This window comes from Lactuca serriola, chromosome 1, assembly GCF_051521515.1.
Source record: "Lactuca serriola cultivar US96UC23 chromosome 1, Lser_US96UC23_V15, whole genome shotgun sequence".
Classification (NCBI taxonomy): domain Eukaryota; kingdom Viridiplantae; phylum Streptophyta; class Magnoliopsida; order Asterales; family Asteraceae; genus Lactuca; species Lactuca serriola.
In genome coordinates this window covers 31,783,627-31,802,031 of record NC_136408.1, presented here as the reverse complement: position 1 = coordinate 31,802,031, position 18,405 = coordinate 31,783,627, and the positions used below count along the sequence as shown (strand labels likewise).

General features: G+C 33.0%; 1 protein-coding gene across 1 annotated transcript; it reads left to right on the top strand.

The window, feature by feature from the left end:
* Positions 1–730: 730 nt before the first annotated feature.
* On the top strand, positions 731–2,591 carry LOC145080675 (UDP-glycosyltransferase 85C1-like). Its single transcript, XM_079023188.1, has 2 exons — positions 731–1,291; positions 1,461–2,591. Exons 1-2 carry the CDS (start codon positions 772–774, stop codon positions 2,414–2,416), a joined length of 1,476 nt encoding a protein of 491 aa, XP_078879314.1. The 5' UTR covers positions 731–771; the 3' UTR covers positions 2,417–2,591.
* Positions 2,592–18,405: the final 15,814 nt, after the last annotated feature.

Sequence of the window (18,405 nt, the reverse complement as noted above, 5' to 3'; positions counted from 1 at the left end):
CATTGTCAAAAAGTGTTAACACCCACTTAAAGTTAATTGAGAAATTCATAGACAATTGAACGTGAAAAGTCCACCATTCATATTGCAAATTCCACGATACATCCATATGTCACTTTCATTGAATCTTTGATTTTCTTCCAACGAAAAATAATAATAATAAAGAGGTATAAATTAAGCACGCCACTTTGAGATCAAAACTATAGATTATAGTATTTACTATAAGAAAAATGTATTTCAAGAAGAATGACGATTTTCTGTTAGTTACTGTTTAAGAGTTTATAAACATGATTCTGAAAACATAGATAAAAATATGTAGTTAAATTTTGTTCCGGTATATAATAAAAGATTATAAAAAAATAAATTTAGCATAAGAGGTGATCGGTGTGGGCAACGGCCGAAACCGTTTTGCTGAGGTGGAGGCACCTCAACGCCGGTATAACGCCACCAACACTGTCTGTTGGTTTCCCATTGCAAAGGTAACATCCCCCTTAATGCCCGTTTTTCTTTCTTCTTCCTTTGTTTTTCTGCTTTTCTCATTGTTTCCAAAAATGAACCCCACCCCATGTAGATGTTATGGAAGAAAGAATATTACACTATACATGTTATTATTTTACTAAAAGTTATTTCACAACGAGGAAAAAGGCGGTGGGGCAGAAACATTTGTCATGTATGGACCATTGATGTTGATTTCCAACTCTTAAGACCATTTAAATCAATATATAAGATAACAGCACCAGACGATATATCACATAGTAACACACACACACACAGATGGGCGATGCAGTGCCCATAATCGGTCAGAAGCAGCCTCATGTGGTGTTCGTACCATTTCCAGCACAAAGCCACATCAAGTGTATGCTCAAACTAGCCAGGATTCTGCACCACAACGGCCTCCATGTAACCTTCATCAACACTCACTCGAATCAGAAGCGCCTCGTAAAATCCAATGGGATTCTCGGGCTCGATAAAGCTCCTGGTTTTCAGTTCAAAACGGTTCCTGATGGTCTCTCTTCTGCTACAGACGATGGTGTTGAGCATACGCAAACCATGGCTGAACTCTGGACCTACCTTGGAGCCAATTTCCTTGGTTCCTTTCTGGACGTTGTGTCTGGGCTTGAGATTCCAGTCACCTGTATTATTTGCGATGGGTTCATGACTTACACGAATACTATTCATGCTGCTGAAAAGCTTAACATTCCGATCATCCTTTTCTGGACCATGGCTGCCAGTGGGTTCATGGGGTTTTACCAGGTCAAAGTTCTGGCGGAGAAAGGAATTCTCCCGCTTAAAGGTTAGTTCTTCTTGTTATAGTAGGCCTATATATGCTCATGGATAGCTCAAACTAAAATTTATATCTCAAGTTCCTGAAATATTGTCCCTTGAATCCAAAAACTGAAGGCCAACATCCTATGATTTAATCTCGGTGTCTTTTAATATTGAAATTCTTTTTCTTTTCGCAGATGAAATTTATCTGACTAATGGGTATCTTGACATGGAAATAGATTGGATTCCTGGAATGGAAGGTATCCGTTTGAAGGAACTACCTGAGATTAAACTATTCACAAAACATGATAATCCCGCATTTAAATTCCTCCTGGAAACCGCTCAATTAGCTCATAAGGTTTCGCATATGATCATCCATACATTCGAGGAACTAGAGGCGAGTCTCATCAAAGAGCTTAAATCCATATTTCCTAATGTCTACTCTGTCGGGCCTCTGGAATTACTTCTAAATCAAATTACAGAAAAGGAAACCAACAAGTCGCTTTGCAATGGCTATAGTTTATGGAAGGAAGAACCTGAATGTGTACAGTGGCTCCAGTCAAAGGAACCGAATTCTGTGGTATATGTCAACTTTGGAAGTATAGCCGTTATGTCACTGCAAGATTTACTAGAGTTTGGTTGGGGACTTGTAAACAGTAAACATGAGTTTCTTTGGATAATACGGACTGATTTGGTTGATGGGAAGCCCGTGGTTTTGCCTCAAGAACTCGAGGATGCGATGAAGGGCAAAGGCTTTGTAGCAAGCTGGTGTTCACAGGAAGAGGTGTTGAACCACTCGTCTGTTGGTGGGTTCTTGACTCATGGTGGGTGGGGTTCGATCATTGAGAGCTTGTCGGCTGGTGTTCCAATGATATGTTGGCCGGTTTCCGGTGATCAGCAGACAAATTGCAGACAAATGTGCAAGGAATGGGGAGTTGGCATGGAGATTAGCAGGAATGTGAAGAGGGATGAAGTGGAGAAGCTTGTGAAGGAGTTAATGGAGGGAATGGAGGGTAAACGAATGAGGAAGAAAGCTTTGGAGTGGAAGAAAGTTGCGGAAAAGGCGACTGGTTCTAATGGCTCGTCTTGGATTGATGCTGAGAAGCTTGCTAATCAAATTGTGAAGTTATCAACTAAATTCCCAACTGTTTGATTCAAGAATACTCGTATTTGTTAAAAGAAAGAAAAAAACATAGCTCTAAAACAGTCGATACAAACCATTTTAATTAATTCCCATTCATTATGATATTACGAAATGAGATTACAAGAACAATGGTTATCGACGTCTTTATTTGATTTAAAGCAAAACGACAATTATTATGGTTCGATATCTTATTCTTTCTGAAATAAATCTATTATGGTGGTTGATTAAACTTGATATCACATAACTACTGTTGCCAAAGACCAAATCATTTTTGTCACCGAGACAAAACCTATTTTTCTTTGATATTTTATTTTTATATCCACATATTTGGAACTAGCTAGAATAGTAGTAGAATACAAAGACAAATGAAAGAAACATTTACATCGACTAGAAGACACACGGTGAAAGTGCTAATAACATTAACTATTTCTAAATAGCATCATTAATTATTTTAAAGATACATCCACTTAGGGTTTATAAATTACTTTTTAAACCAAAAGAAATATTTAAAGAAGGATCAAATGGGTTAATGTCGGGCGGCCCAATATCTTCACACATTGACGTAACATGGACCTAGTCCATATTTTTTTTTAACCTAGTTTTATAATTACAAATTATAGTATTTTTCTAAAATAAAAAAATATTTTTTTTATCTTTTTAAATGGTTGACAGTTCAGGTCTTATTTAAAATGTAGATACTATTTAAAAACAGTTTAGAATGTGAGGATCATTGTTCTAAAAAATATTAATAATATTATGTTATTATTTTATAATTATAAAAAATTATGTTGAATTGAGTTGTCAATTGAAGTAAAACACTTGGATTTAGTTAAACTAGAGCTTTATAATATTGACCTATTAATTTATAAGTTTTTTGGATAGAGTTTTTTCAATATTGACCTATTAATTCTAATAATTGTACTCTTTAGCGAGAGATTAACGAGAGATTAACGAGGGATTGGCGAGTGATTTACGATGGTCTTAATCTCTAGTTGATTGAACTTAGAAAGCAAACCCATTCGGTCGTTGATTTCCATTTCCCTCCTTTTCCCCGATTCCACTTTTCCTTCCCCCCAATTCCACAATGAAAATTTAGCTTTTCACTCCTTAGGTTTTTCATTCCCCCAAATTTCACACATAAATTAATCAATTCCCTCTCAAGTCGATAGTCTTCTTCTTCATCCCAAATTGAGGCCGTCAACACTCAGACTATCAATCAACCGCACACTCACCATCACCGAGAAGACCAACTCTAACCCTACCAAGATACGAAAAGGGAAGGTTCATGGTCCACCCCTGACACCGACGATTTCGTCATAGCTAATCCTTCGTTTCCTCATATTTCTTGGATTTGTTTTGTATTGGGATTTAAACTTGTTTATTTTATAGATTTGGACCTGATTTTTTTCTATAAATGAGTTCAATTAAAAATCAGTTTGAAACTAAATCCAATAAAATACTATTGGATCCAATTCTTTCTCTTTTTTTTACATAAAACCCTATCAGTTTTGTTATGTTTGTAGTTGGACTTTCCCCACATGTAAGTTGTCTCCTTCCCCCCTTATTCTTAGAAAAAACTACCGAGGGCATATCATTTGAACAAAAACATAAGGTTGTTTTAACAATCAATTTCAAAAAAAATATATATTTAATGGTTAAGTTTCTGTCCAAGAGCAAATTTGTCAAAAAATAAATAACATACAAAACATATAAAGTGTTTTTGTTCACATAACTATGTTTTCATTCAATGAACCATTTGTACACAAGTATGTCGTACATACCATAACGTCTAACATTCTATATTTTATCTATAGTCACTTCTAATTGTAGTCATTATGTCAACAAATAGTGAGAGATGATGGATGTATAATAGGAAAGAAGATGGGTATCTTAGGACATCTCCAACACACCCCCAAACTCCATTTATTCCTACATTCTTCTCAAACCCTACCTCATTTTCACATCTATTTTTGGAGATATGAATAGTATAGGGGAATACTATTCATATATCCAAAAATAGAGGTGAAGTTTTATTGCCAATTTTAGTCCCTCTCATTTTTATTTTATACATTTTCAAGTTTATTTTATCTACTAATTATAATTTAAACGCAATATTTAATATTTATAATATCATTATATATACTAATTTATATTAATTAATCATAAATATAGTTTAAATGCAATATTTAATATTTATATTAATTTATCTACTAATTATAATTTAATATTTATAATATCATGTTATATACTAATTTATATTAATTAATCATAAATATAGAGTTTAATGAGTAGAGGGGTGTATTTGACAATATATATAAGTTATAAAAATGAAATATTCTAAGAATATACTTTTTTGGAGTAAAAAATGAGGTAGAAAATGAAGTATGGTTGGAGATGAAACACTATTTACTCCATTTAGGGGGGGGGGGGGGGGGGGGATGGAGATGGTCTTAGTGCATCACATAAGACATCTATTGACTATTTTTTGGATATTGCTTTTTCTAATGAATCTACCGTCGATAAGGATTGTATCAAATATACTTTTAGTAAATGCAACGATATTCCCTATAAGAGAAAAAATGGTGTAAAGCTTCACCTGTTACAATACGGGTTCACCCATAATTATACAACTTGGTGGGCACATGGTGAAAGTACTACAACATTTCAGCATGAAGTGCAACCTCCTCATTCAATGGAAAATGATGAGTTGGATGGGTGTACGAGCATGGTGATGGATGCAATGGGTCCTACAGATTATGTTACATATAATCGGGAAGAACAAGTCTTTTTTTTTTTTTTGCAAACTCCTGTTAAATTTTAATGACTTTGATGCATGAACAATATTAATTTTGGAAACACTTATGGTTACTAAAGCAAATCTATTTTTTTTGTTTTAGTTTTTTAGATGGTGCAGGGTGGTGTTAGTGATAGTGCTCGTGGTGGTGCTCATAGTGGTTCTTACAGATATATAAACAACTCTCAGTCAACCAATGATTTTTTTCAAATACAACAAACAAACATGCATGTTACACCAAGTCCGGGATCTAATTCTGTTGATCAGTCTGTTGATTCATCTCAAAGGGTTAGAGGATCAAATGTATTAGTGCAAATTCCTATCGACCCATCATCTAGGAAGATGATTAGCCTCAATTCTGTTGGACAATATGTATATATGTATTCAAACAAAGTTATTATGTTAAGTATGATACTAATGTTATTGGTGTTAATTTTTTTATTGATTTAAAAGTCCTGAAGCTATTCGAGTGGTTACTTCTACATTGAAGACGATGTTTAGTGGATCATGGAGCTCATGGAGGAATGTTGACTTGATTAACCGTGAGGAAGTGTGGCAACACTTAGTAATGTTTGCATTTTTAAAGTATAATGTGGACCTTTTTTTCTGTTTTCCTCCTTGAAAGTACAATGCTATTCTTGGTTCAACTTGAAAGTATATTGTTGACCAGTTCTTTTGTTTTACTGCTTGAAAGTACAATGTTATTCTTGGTTGGTTCATCTTGAAAATGTTGTAGGTTTTTGCTAGTGTTTCTTGTATTTAGTTGTTTTTTATTTGTTTTTGCACCGATTGGTATTGCTCATGTCATCTAAGTTAATATTTCTCAATCTACTTTGTAGGTCATCGTGAATTGAATCTATAACGAGATGAATGGAGAACTTAAGTAGGAACGTGAAGAAATGAAGCAAGAGTTTTTGAACATGCAGAAATGGAGGAACATAAACAAGAAATTTCAAGGATGTATAACGAAATACTAGAGCTCGCCCAAGGAAATAGCCGTTACTTTTGACTTTTTGTGACTTGGTTTAGATACTTTGAAATCGAGTATGTATATTCCTTTTGGTAGTCGAACTTTAATGTTTTAAATTGAATATTAATCTTTATTTTGGTAGTCGAATTTTAATGTTTTAAAATCGAATATTAATGTTCATTTTGGTAGTTGAATTTAATGTTTTGAAATCGAATATCAATATCTTATTTAGCTTTGTAACATAAAATTTGATTTTAAATTGTGAATTTTGATTATAGAATAGTTATAAACAATCGACTGAGAGGTACTATTGTTAATGTAAACGATTATGTGACGAATCTGCGACGACATTAAGACAGATTGGAACAGTGTCAGGAACCGTTGCGACATAATAATCTGTTGTTAAAGTCGTCGTTATTATCTAGTCAGCGAAGGATTTGCGAAAGACATTAGTTTTTTCAAGAACATTTTACGACAACGTTGCTAAAACAAAAATTCCTTCGCTGATTCCATCGCTAATTGAAACATTCTAAAAATAAGACCTAAAAATTTCCATTTTTAAATTAATAAAGTAGTAAATTGTATCATCGTCAAAAAACCAAGGTAATCAAAGTTTTATAAATACATCATCGTTATCAGAGTAAATCACAGAATGTGGAAACATGTGGTGTGTGCTCTGTAATTATCCCAAGCTCTTCCATTTGAAAATAGAAGTACATGAAACATAAACTGAAAACCGTAAGCACAAAGCTTAGTGAGTTCCCTAAATACCACATACCATACATAATAAACACATAATGGGCCCCGCCCGTTATCGGGCCCAATCAATGTTGAATTCCTTCTAAATCTTCTTTAATCTTGAGCTTCACTTCAATTTCGATCTTCTTCTAGTTTTATGAGGGTTCTTAGTCGCAATTAACCTCTGAAAACCGAATGCATGCTTCTGATTTTGACCTAATGTCCGGGATTTCGTAATTGTGGAAAACTAGCCACCACATCACGGTTAACCCACGATGTGGTCTTCGAGTAAATCCAGTGTCTGCAAAGTCAGCATATGGTTCGCGAATATTTCAATCACCACGTTGTGGTTAGATTACTACGATGTGGTCTTCAGACATCTTCTTTTCTTCTTTTGTTTTAGCTCCCGTTTCATGCTTCCAGCTCCTCATATGCTCCATTTTTATCCCAAACAAGTCTCCGCTGCTACAAAACATATTTTTAACATAATAAGTATATTTTGTTCCATATTAAGCATAAGTGTAGCTAAAAGTATAAGAAATATGCATTAAATATGTAGTTCACTATGCACACATCACCAATCAAGGCGAGTCTCTTCACTGTACTCGTGGGTCAAAGACAGCAATACCGGGCCACTGGATTATATTTGTAGAATGCTAACTGTCTTTGTGACTCTTACATGTATTTGTATGTTTGATATGGGATATGTCTGATTACGTATGTTATGGGCTGGCCCCGATTATATAGGTTAGACCCGATTATGTATGTTATAGGTTGAGCCCGGTTATGTTTGTTATGGGTTGGGTGCGATTATTTATGTTATGGGTCTGGGCCCGATTATGTATGTTATGGGTTGGGCCCGATTATGTATGATATGGGCTGGGCCCAAAGCAATGTATGTATGGTATTTTGGGGAACTCACTAAGCTTTATGCTTACGGTTTATATTTAAAATATTTTAGGTACTTCTGGTATCAAAAGGAATGGCCCGGCTTAATTGCACTGCATTCCTTGGAGTTTTATTTTGCACTGAATGTTTATAAATTACTCTGAAGTTTTAAGAATACTTTGACTCTGATCGTCTTTTGGAACAATAAGTGAATTGTTTTTAATTATTTAAAATGAAATTTATATTCGGTATTTTTGGGATGTTAGAAGTTGGTATGAGAGATGGGGCATGGTTCGATGTGTTCGACGGGGACGTCGAACCCTATAATGGTGGGTGGATGTGGGTTGCACCTGATCCCACATCGGCTTGGATGGGGAGCGAAACATTTCCTTATTATGGTTATGGATACCTTCCTTGTCACAACGTGTTTTAAAGACGTGTTTTAAAGTCGTAAGGACAGCAGATCCCGTAAGAACTATGCAGTTAAGCATGTTCGGGTGAGAGCAATTCATGGATGGGTGACCCCCTGGAAAGTTTTTGCGTCAGGAGCCTAAAGCGGACAATATTGTGATATGTGTAGGATAAGGATGTTACAACTTAGGATTGTAAGCAGATGGTAGGACATACATGAAGCTAAAAATTTTCATCTTCTCCATCTTCCCAGGGCAAATAAACAAAGTGAAATAAACAAATGTAACATGGAATAAATTAAGCTTACATATATACTAAATTATCATATGACAATGTTGTCCCTCATCTAGCCTTCCAGTACAGAAAAATTAAAAATCATTACCATATCCAAACACAATTAGGGATTTAGTGGTTATGAATGTACTTGTAGGATCATATTGCTGCCTAATCTTTCTCTGTGTCACACTCCAAAATCGGTGAAAGAAAAACATGGGAAGAATAATATGTGGTTCCAATGTCAATACTTCATACCAATGGGAAAATTTGATCAATCAACAAAAAGAAAATAGGAAAAGCAAAGCACCTGAAAAAAATTACCTCAATTTCGTATTCCATGGCGTCAAACAACAACCAGCAACAACAGAAAATGGAGATGGGGGTGGAGATGGTGTTGGACTAGGTAGTTAACACTGACTGCTTCAGCGGTGTTTTCAATAACCTTATAATCACCGCCACCATGTATACCATCATTAAGAGGTTGGAATTTAAACACGAATGAAATTGGGAGAGAAACACAGCCACACGAAGCTTCAAGTGGTGTGCGGAGGAGTGAACTTGTTGTTGTTCACCAAAACGCTTCAAATGATCTTCGATTCTTCAGGCATACCATTCATTCCTTCAATCGATTTAGAGATTCAATAAACAGAGCAATAGCCGTATGTAAAGAGAAATTACATCTCAGAGTGCCACAAAAGAAGGCATGGGACAAAGGGTTTTTGGCGGTCTTTGAAGACGACTGAAAATCGAGGAACTAAGAAATCGGTAGAGAAAACCAGTAAAGTGGAGCCCTAATCGAAAAATAGAAGTAGTTAGAAGAGAAAAGCAAACATGAAATCGAGGTTTGATGAGTAGGCAGGAATATAGGAATCGTAGAAGCTATGAACAATTAGACTCAGACAGAAATGACACGTGCAAAGGAAAAAACCAACGCCATACATAGAAGTGGATCGAATGGAAACGGTTGTTTTCGGCTAGGCTAAACATGTCTTTAATATTTAATGTTGTTTTTTAGTTTTATATCTACATATCTATTTATGTCATTTAATAATTGCAATTTTACTTATCAACTATTTTTTATCAAACATTATTAATTCCTAAGGTAGGTTATCAACTACTAGTTAGCTTTCTTTTCATGTAGTTTATACGTTACATTTTGGTTTTCCAAACATTATAACTTAAAAAGCTTGAAAAACAAACTATATTATCAGTTAGTCTTAACGCACCAAACACAACTTAAAAGCTAGTTTTTTAGATAAAAGCAAGCATTCAGTTAGGTGCTGTTAGTTTTTCTTAAAAAACTTTTTCAAAACTCTTATTGCTGCGCGGCGCAGCACACGCGCAACATTTTTTGTCCCGCAGCAGTTTATTTTTCGGCAGTCTTCAGGGCTTAAAACCTCTGTCTGTGTGCTTCTTGGGGAAGCACTTGTTGTACCTTTTCCCACCTCTCCCCACCCCTTCAAACCTAAACTTAAAAAAATCCAATCCCAACAAAACAATTGGCCTTTTTTTTCCAAAAATCTTGTAACACCCGTATTTTCCGACTAAAAATACCCAAGTATATTTTTATAAAATATATTGGAGATAAATCAAATTACGACAATACTATATTAAAATATAGGTAAATATGAGATGTAGTAATATTTTTAACACACATTATATAAAGATAAGACTATCATGAAAATATTATTGTATTTAACCAAAAGAAAATTTTTACGTTAAATATTATTATATAAATATGTTAATTAAGTTGTTATTACATCACATTAATATAAAGAAAGCCTATACATAATTTGTTGATGAAACTTAAGAAAAGCCTATACACAATTTTGTGGGTCACGTGTCAAAAATATAAATGACTGAACTTTTAAAGAAATATGACACGTATCCACTTATGTAATATTAGGCGAATGCCCGTGCGTTGCGCAGAAACTCGGATATAGTTGACGACTTTACAAATATATGTTTCTTTTAAATATAACAATAATGTTGTTGAATTTGATATAATAATCCCTATACTAAAATGATATAATATATTGATTATTTTGAATTATATAATAATATATACCTCTATTATAAGTGCATAATGTCAATCGTTTAAATGACTTCTACCCGCGAGTTAAACATAAATAAAATTAAATATAATATATGGTTTAATGATATTTATAGTTGTGTTATTTTTAAATAAATTATTAAAATTTATTTGATTAATGTTTAATTTCTATCATTATAATTATTTAATACATGAAACATTGTTTTTTTTATTTTAAAGGTAACAATATTATAATTTATATAGAGTTATTATTAAATATTGTTATTGTAAGTTATTTTAAGCTACTTATTTGAAAACTTTTATCGATTATAAAAATATATTTAGGAAATATTTTAGTTAAATTGAGATTGTAATTTAGTTTTTGCATTTGTCACTACAACTTATCACTTTTAACTATTTACAAAGTATTCTTTGGTTTTTTAAGTGTAACTGAAATTTATATTTAAGTTAACACTGTAATGATATATTTAAATTAACAATTTAAGTATTTTTTTCCAAACTGTTTAGAAGTTGTAGATTTAAACTAATAATTGTTAACAACAACAACATTTTAAATTTAATAAATTAAATATCATATGTTAAAAGTTACAGACATAACTTTCTAAGTAGAAGTAAAGATATTACTTTAAAATTGAAATTTAGTTTACTTATGATTAAACTTTGAGCTTGATATTTATTTAACCTTATTAACCAACTTATAATCATTATTAGAAAGAAGCTACAATCTATCACTTTAACTATTTACAAAATATTTTTGTGTTGTTTAAGTTAAACTAAAACTTATATTCAAGTTTACCCAATAATGTTATATTTAAATTAATAATTTAAGTATTTTATATAAGTTGTTCCATAATTGTATTTTTATAACGATAATGGTTTACATCCAACAATATATTACAACCAACACATTAAGTATAATATGTTAAAAGTTAAAAAACATAACTTTATAAGTAAAAGTAAATATATTATTTTAATATGTAAATTTAGTTGATATATGACTATACTTTAAGTTTGATATTTCTTTAACATTATTAATCAATTTATAATTATTATTAGAAAGAAATTGAAAAGTCATGGAAGTTTCAAATGAATGTGGTGAAAGAAAAATGATAGGAGTTTCAAATGAATGTGATAAAAGAAAAAATGCATCATTTATAAGTATATAAAGATGTGTTTAATTTTGTGATGACTCTTAATGTAGTCGTACGGATTCTTTAAATTACAAATTCATATTTTTAGTATAAATAGAGTATTTTGGTGAATATGATCATAAAATTTATTTACAAACTTTTAAAAAGAACTAGAAGACGTTTTCTTTAAACAGTGGAATTATAGCAAACCAAAGATCAAAGAATCGTATTGGAACAATTGGGAAGTGAGACACACATTCGTTATTTGAGGTGAGTTATCTCATTATACTATATATATATATATATATATATATATATATATATATATATATATATATATATATATATATATATATATATATATATATCCACTTATGTTAGGATAGAGAGTTAATAGAGTAAAAGTATAGTCTTTATGTGTTTTATGTTATTATACTTGAGTCATTGAGTAGAGTCGGAAATATAGCCTCTATGTGCTTATTGTTACTATACTTGAACTAGTAGAATAAGCGTAATTTATATGTGTTCAAACATTTAAATTATTACGGTTAAGTTAGGGGTTGATGGCGGAACGGCGACAGGTCGGGAGCCTATATACCCGTGTGTTGACGACGAAATGGCAGGTAGGCCGTAAGTCTAGATACACATATTATTGGTGGATCGACGAAAGGTCGTGAGCCAATTGGCGGATCGGCGAAAGGTCGTGAACCATTGTTTGTGTGCATGTATATGTATTGTGATATATGGTATATTGGGAAACTCATAAGTCTTGGCTTACAGTTGTTGAATAACTATTTTTCAGGTTGTTCTTCTGATCATAGAAAGGCTCCAGCGTGACTGTACTCGCATCGAAGAAATTAATAATGTTTTTAGACTTCGCTTAAAACTCTCTTTTATATTTAATAAATGTATAACAATGATCTTTTAGTAAAGATGGGCTTTTGGATTTGTGTTTTATATATATATTTAAAAAAATGAAAATTTTTTTGTTGAAAAATCGGGACGTAATAAGTTGGTATCAGAGCCCTGGTTTGAGAGAATTGGATGAACATTCGTGTGATTCCAGACTCAAACCGAGGATCTAAATATCCTAACAAATCTTTTTTTTTTAAAACTTTATTCAGAAAAAAATGTAGTGCGTACAGTCAGTCGGAGCTTAGAATGGAAAGTGATTCCCAAAATATCCATAATTGTTATGTCTGTTGATATATGAGATGGTAGAAATGCATGCTAGTATGTAGGCTAGAGATCTTTTCAGGAATTGCTAGTTAGAATTATTTGATAATTAAGATGTCTTATAGACTAAGGATTTGCTTGTTAATTGCTACATAGAACCTATATTAATATTCATTAGTTATGTGACAAATACGATAAGTTGCATGCTCCCAAAATTAAATAGTTTTAGATTGCCTGATTTGGCGCTATTGCGCAGCTCTTGTTTGAGTCCAACCATTGTAGTGCATGATTATTCAGTCGACAGACTATTTGATTTTAGAGGCATGCAATCGTATTTATCAAATAATTAGTTAGTATTAGTAGAAGTTCTTCCTCGGGAAATAGTATGGTAAAATGGAAGTAATTTTAGAAAGAGACACTAGGAAATTTAATATTTGCTTGATAGGGCGTATATTCACGCGGTAGGGCATCGATAAAGACGCAAAATCATACTGGAATCTAACAAGACCTTTTGTATGTGCTTGTTAAGACACATACATATATCTTTATTGGTCATCATGTGTAGTGTTGGAAAGTGACTTGGAAACTTCGGGACAATTTTTGGGACAAGTATGAGTAGGTGTGAAAGGTAGTAGAGGCCTATACTACCAGAAGCACTAGACTCGCGCTTGGATAAGGAAGAATCGTAAAGTTACTAAGGCACTAGTAAATAGTGTAGCTAACACTATAAAATTCCTTTGCGGTGTCATTACCTGTTGTACGATGATGTTTAGAAGAGTGAATCTAAGTTCAGGCCCAAGTAGGGCATAAAAGATTGAGTCCGAATAAAATAAATTTGCTTAAGAGAATGGGTTCTGAGAACCTTGTTCGGAATAGTGCCAACTTTAGTCACGAGATTCAAGTAAGAGATGATCACGATGATCGATAGAAGAATTGCAGACTTCGTTATTGGCACTAGAGTTGCTACTTGTTATGGTGTGGTTGTATGTCGACCTCTCATAAACTAAGAAAGAAAGATCAAGCTTTTGACACAGGGAGAATAAAATAGAAGGATGGTGTCTTCCATGCCAGGGTCTATCTCATAGAGATAAGAATTCAAATCGTCATGAATATTTTTGTAACAAAAGGTTATCAGGTTATAATCGCTAAGTTCGTTACTATAGCTGATATAAATACCACGTCATAAGATGAGTTAGGACGAAATGTGTGTGCTCATTGTAAGTTGAGTCTACGAATCAAAAGTTGGGAATGAAAGTTCATCGGAGGATAAAAGAACACGTGCAGGTCCAGGCACATCCATCGGCAAATTGGTTCAGACCAATAGATTCTCGCTCGAGAGATTTGGGAAGTGGCGTTCATTGTATAGAGTATAAAAAGACACATGCGAGTGTCTTCCGTACGTTTGCATCTAGGTGTTCCAAAAAAACGGTTGAGATAACCATTACGAGAGGGTCAGTGGGAAGATAACAAGTCGATTGGTCCAGATAGCAACAGGAGGGTATTATATTCAGCGGCCATCTTTGTTATTAGTATTTTGACTAAGTTAGTCATATCCTCATATACCATTAGTTATGCGTGTAAATCGGTGCGTTTCTTGACGATCTTGTGCTTGGAAAAGCTTTGAACTCTTTTGGTCTGCGATACGGAGAGAGCACTTATGGTGAATACAAGTAGTAATACTATGATGGAAATATCAAAAGTCATTGGATATGACAAATATGAGTTTCTTCAAAGTCAAAAGGAGATACAAATAGCATAAGCGGAGCTAGTTTGGATCGGTGATGAGCAACAGTAGATAATGCGCCGAACCCAAGTGGGGGAGAATCGACCCTGAAGCGAGAGTGTGAAGGGAAGTTTGACTTTTGGTTTCAATGACAAAAGTCCATGAGATTTGCGACACGAATAGGTGGAAATTATTCGTTTTAATTATTATGGTTAAAAGAAGAAGGTAGTCTTCTACAAGAATACGCATAGGATTATATGTTTCTTAGAGTGATTATCGAGGAATGATTGGATTTTCCTTTTAAGCGTTAGGTAGAGTCTAGAAGTTACCAAATCCCCAGGTTCGGCTCAGATGGCTAAGAAAACCATATAGGTTCATGCATTCAAGGATATGGGATTTATCCCTGCAACATAGGAGCCATTTGACTAGAAAATCATTAGGTCACATAACTCACTATAATGTGCATTGAATACTTTCGTATAGAAAAGGATGGACAATTCAAGACACATATCAGACTCAGATAGTTTGGGGTAAGCCATAATAAGGATCTAGTAAACCTATATCAAGGATTATTGGTAGTAGAAGCGGCGACAAAGGTAAGCACATTTTCTTTACGAGTCACCATTTGAGACAAGTATAAGTAAGACAATAGATGCCTAGGAAGAGATCGTTTGATCAGGGTTGCTCCATTAAAAAAGGTAGTAATACCTTCTGAAGTTTGCTAATGTATCGGCAGTATACATGATAGGATCAATGAAAAGAGTCATTTCCACATCTTCGACTAGTTGATCTTGAATTTAGAAGAAGTTAAGGTTAACTAAGAGTCCCCAGCATTAGTAGTAAGGATGCAATATATAAGCCTTGTTAAAACCTTCATAAGCAGTTGTAGTTGCTTGAGATTCGGCTATGGAAGTGCCTCGCCAGTTCAAGTATTGTTTTAGTAGTAAAAGTTCAACCTGAAAAGCCGCAAGAGGATCCAAGGACTTCCTCTGGAAGTTATAGTGAGGCAACAGGACATCGTCAACGACTTGTTTAAGCTCTCCAAGTTTTCTTGTATGAAAAAGCTCTATTGACAATAAAGGACGCCTAAGATCAAAAGAAGTTAGAGTAAGTTCTAAGCTACGTATGTTCAATTGAAGGTCACGATTGAGTGCGACTACGTATGCATCTAGTGATGTGTTAGTGTTATTTTAGACTTCAGGGTTAATGCGTGTTTGGTTTAGTTATTCCTTTTATTGATAAATAAGTATGATATTATAAAACTATAACCAAATCTATAAAACCGTAGGTTAATATAGGGTGACGGTTAGATTTTAGCATATGTGTTTCATAAGTTAAGGGTCTCGAATCGGTTGTAGCCTCAAGAGGCTAAGTAGAGAAGGCATGTTGTGATTTATAGACATCAAAAGGGATGATACCTGGGTTCTTTCATAACGGTGAGATAACGGTTACCGATGTGTTGATCGTGATTCTTTAAACTTAATGGGGGATGATGACAACAATGATCTAGTATCTTAGTCCAAGTACTTGGATAGAGTCACAACCTATCCTTAACGCATGTGTGTGTGATCGCTTAAATGTCAATTATGTTCCAATGTAAGTAGAGTAGTTAGAGCTTTGCAAGAAGGCTATTGGTGACCTAGTGTTCATTATAATCTAGTAGGTTGGAAGCCTTATGATGAGTCCGTCAACAATATTAGATTATTGATTCCAAAGTTTCAAACCAGTAAATCCGTTATGGTAGCTTTGGTTACATCCCAAGTTGTTACAACACATGAAATTTAATAATTCGGTAGTGTTCGGTTGGAGTGTCATAAATGAATTCCCCTTGTTATTCGTTTCATAACGAGACGACACTAATCTTAGTTAGATGACCAAATCAACATTTTACATCTGAAGGCAATCATTAATCGTAGGGTATAAATTTGGGAGGTCTATATCAATGAGTTCCTAGTTTTGGAAAGCTTTGCGAGAAGTTCGAGAGTACGTCTAAGGGAGAGAATGAAATTATACGACTTAATCAGCATAGAGGATAAGAATCGATGAGGAGATGTTGGCTAGGTCCTAAATTAACCTCAAGAGCCCCAATAAGTTAACGTATAGGAATTTTCTTAAAGTGCATTAGGAGTAGGATTTCAGGGACGAAATCATTATAAGTGGTGGAAAGTTGTAATACCCGTATTTTCCGACTAAAAATACCCAAGTATATTTTTATAAAATATATTGGAGATAAGTCAAATTACGACAATACTATATTAAAATATATGTAAATATGAGATGGAGTAATATTTTTAACACATATTATATAAAGATAAGACTATCATGAAAATATGATTGTATTTAACCAAAAGAAAATTTTTACGTTAAATATTATTATATAAATATGTTAATTAAGTTGTTATTACATCACATTAATATAAAGAAAGCCTATACATAATTTGTTGATGAAACTTAAGAAAGCCTATACACAATTTGTTGATGAAACTTAGATCGAAGTTAAAATAATGTATTATATAGTTAAATATGTTTGTATTTAATATGTCATGCATTTTGGGTTGGAATAAATACATGAATCCCTACAAATGGATTGTAATTAGAATAAAGAAATAAAGAAAACAAAGATGGGACAACTCTAATGTGATATTATGTATATATAACTAGTTATAAGAGGTAAACTTGTCTTTCATATAAATGTATGTGGGGTGAAATATTTGAATATGCATAACACTTATACATGAATAATGAAATGTTTGGATAAGAAAGAAAATTAGTCGGAATATTAACGGCATAATTGTGTCAATTTTGTGGGTTACGTGTCAAAAATATGAATGACTAACCTTTTAAAGAAATATGACATGTATCAACTTATGTTATATGTGTTTAATTTTGTGATGACTCTTAATGTAGTCGTACGGATTCTTTAAATTACAAATTCATATTTTTAGTATAAATAGAGTATTTTGGTGAATATGATCATACAATTTATTTACAAACTTTTAAAAAGAACTAGTATTGTTTTCTTTAAACAGTGGAATTATAGCAAACCAAAGATCAAAGAATCGTATTGGGCACAATTAGGAAGTGAGACACACATTCGTTATTTGAGGTGAGTTATCTCACTATAATATGTATTACAATATATATATATATATATATATATATATATATATATATATATATATATATATATATATATATATCCACGTATGTTAGGATAGAGAGCTAGTAGAGCAAAAATATAGTATTTATGTGTTTTATAATATTATACTTGAGTCATTGAGTAGAGTCGGAAATATAGCCTCTATGTACTTATTGTTATTATACTTGAACTAGTAGAATAAGCGTAATCTCTATGTGTTCAAATATTTAAATTTTTACGGTTAAGTTAGGGGTTGATGGCGGAACGACGACATGTCGGGAGCCTATATACTCGTGTGTTGATGACGAAATGGCAGGTATGCCATAAGGAAAGGTCGTGAGCTAATTGGCGGATCGGCGAAAGGTTGTGAGCCATTGTTTGTGTCCATGTATATGTATTGTGATATATGGTATATTGGGAAACTCACTAAGTCTCGGCTTACAGTTGTTGAATAACTATTTTTCAGGTTGTTCTTCTGATCATGGAAAGGCTCCAGCGTGACTGTACTCGCATCGAAAAAATTAATAATGTTTTTAGACTTCCGCTAAAACTCTCTTTTATATTTAATAAATGTATAACAATGATCTTTTAATAAAGATGGACTTTTGGATTTGTGTTTATATATATATATATATATATATATATATATATATATATATATATATATATATATATATATATATATATATATATATTAAAA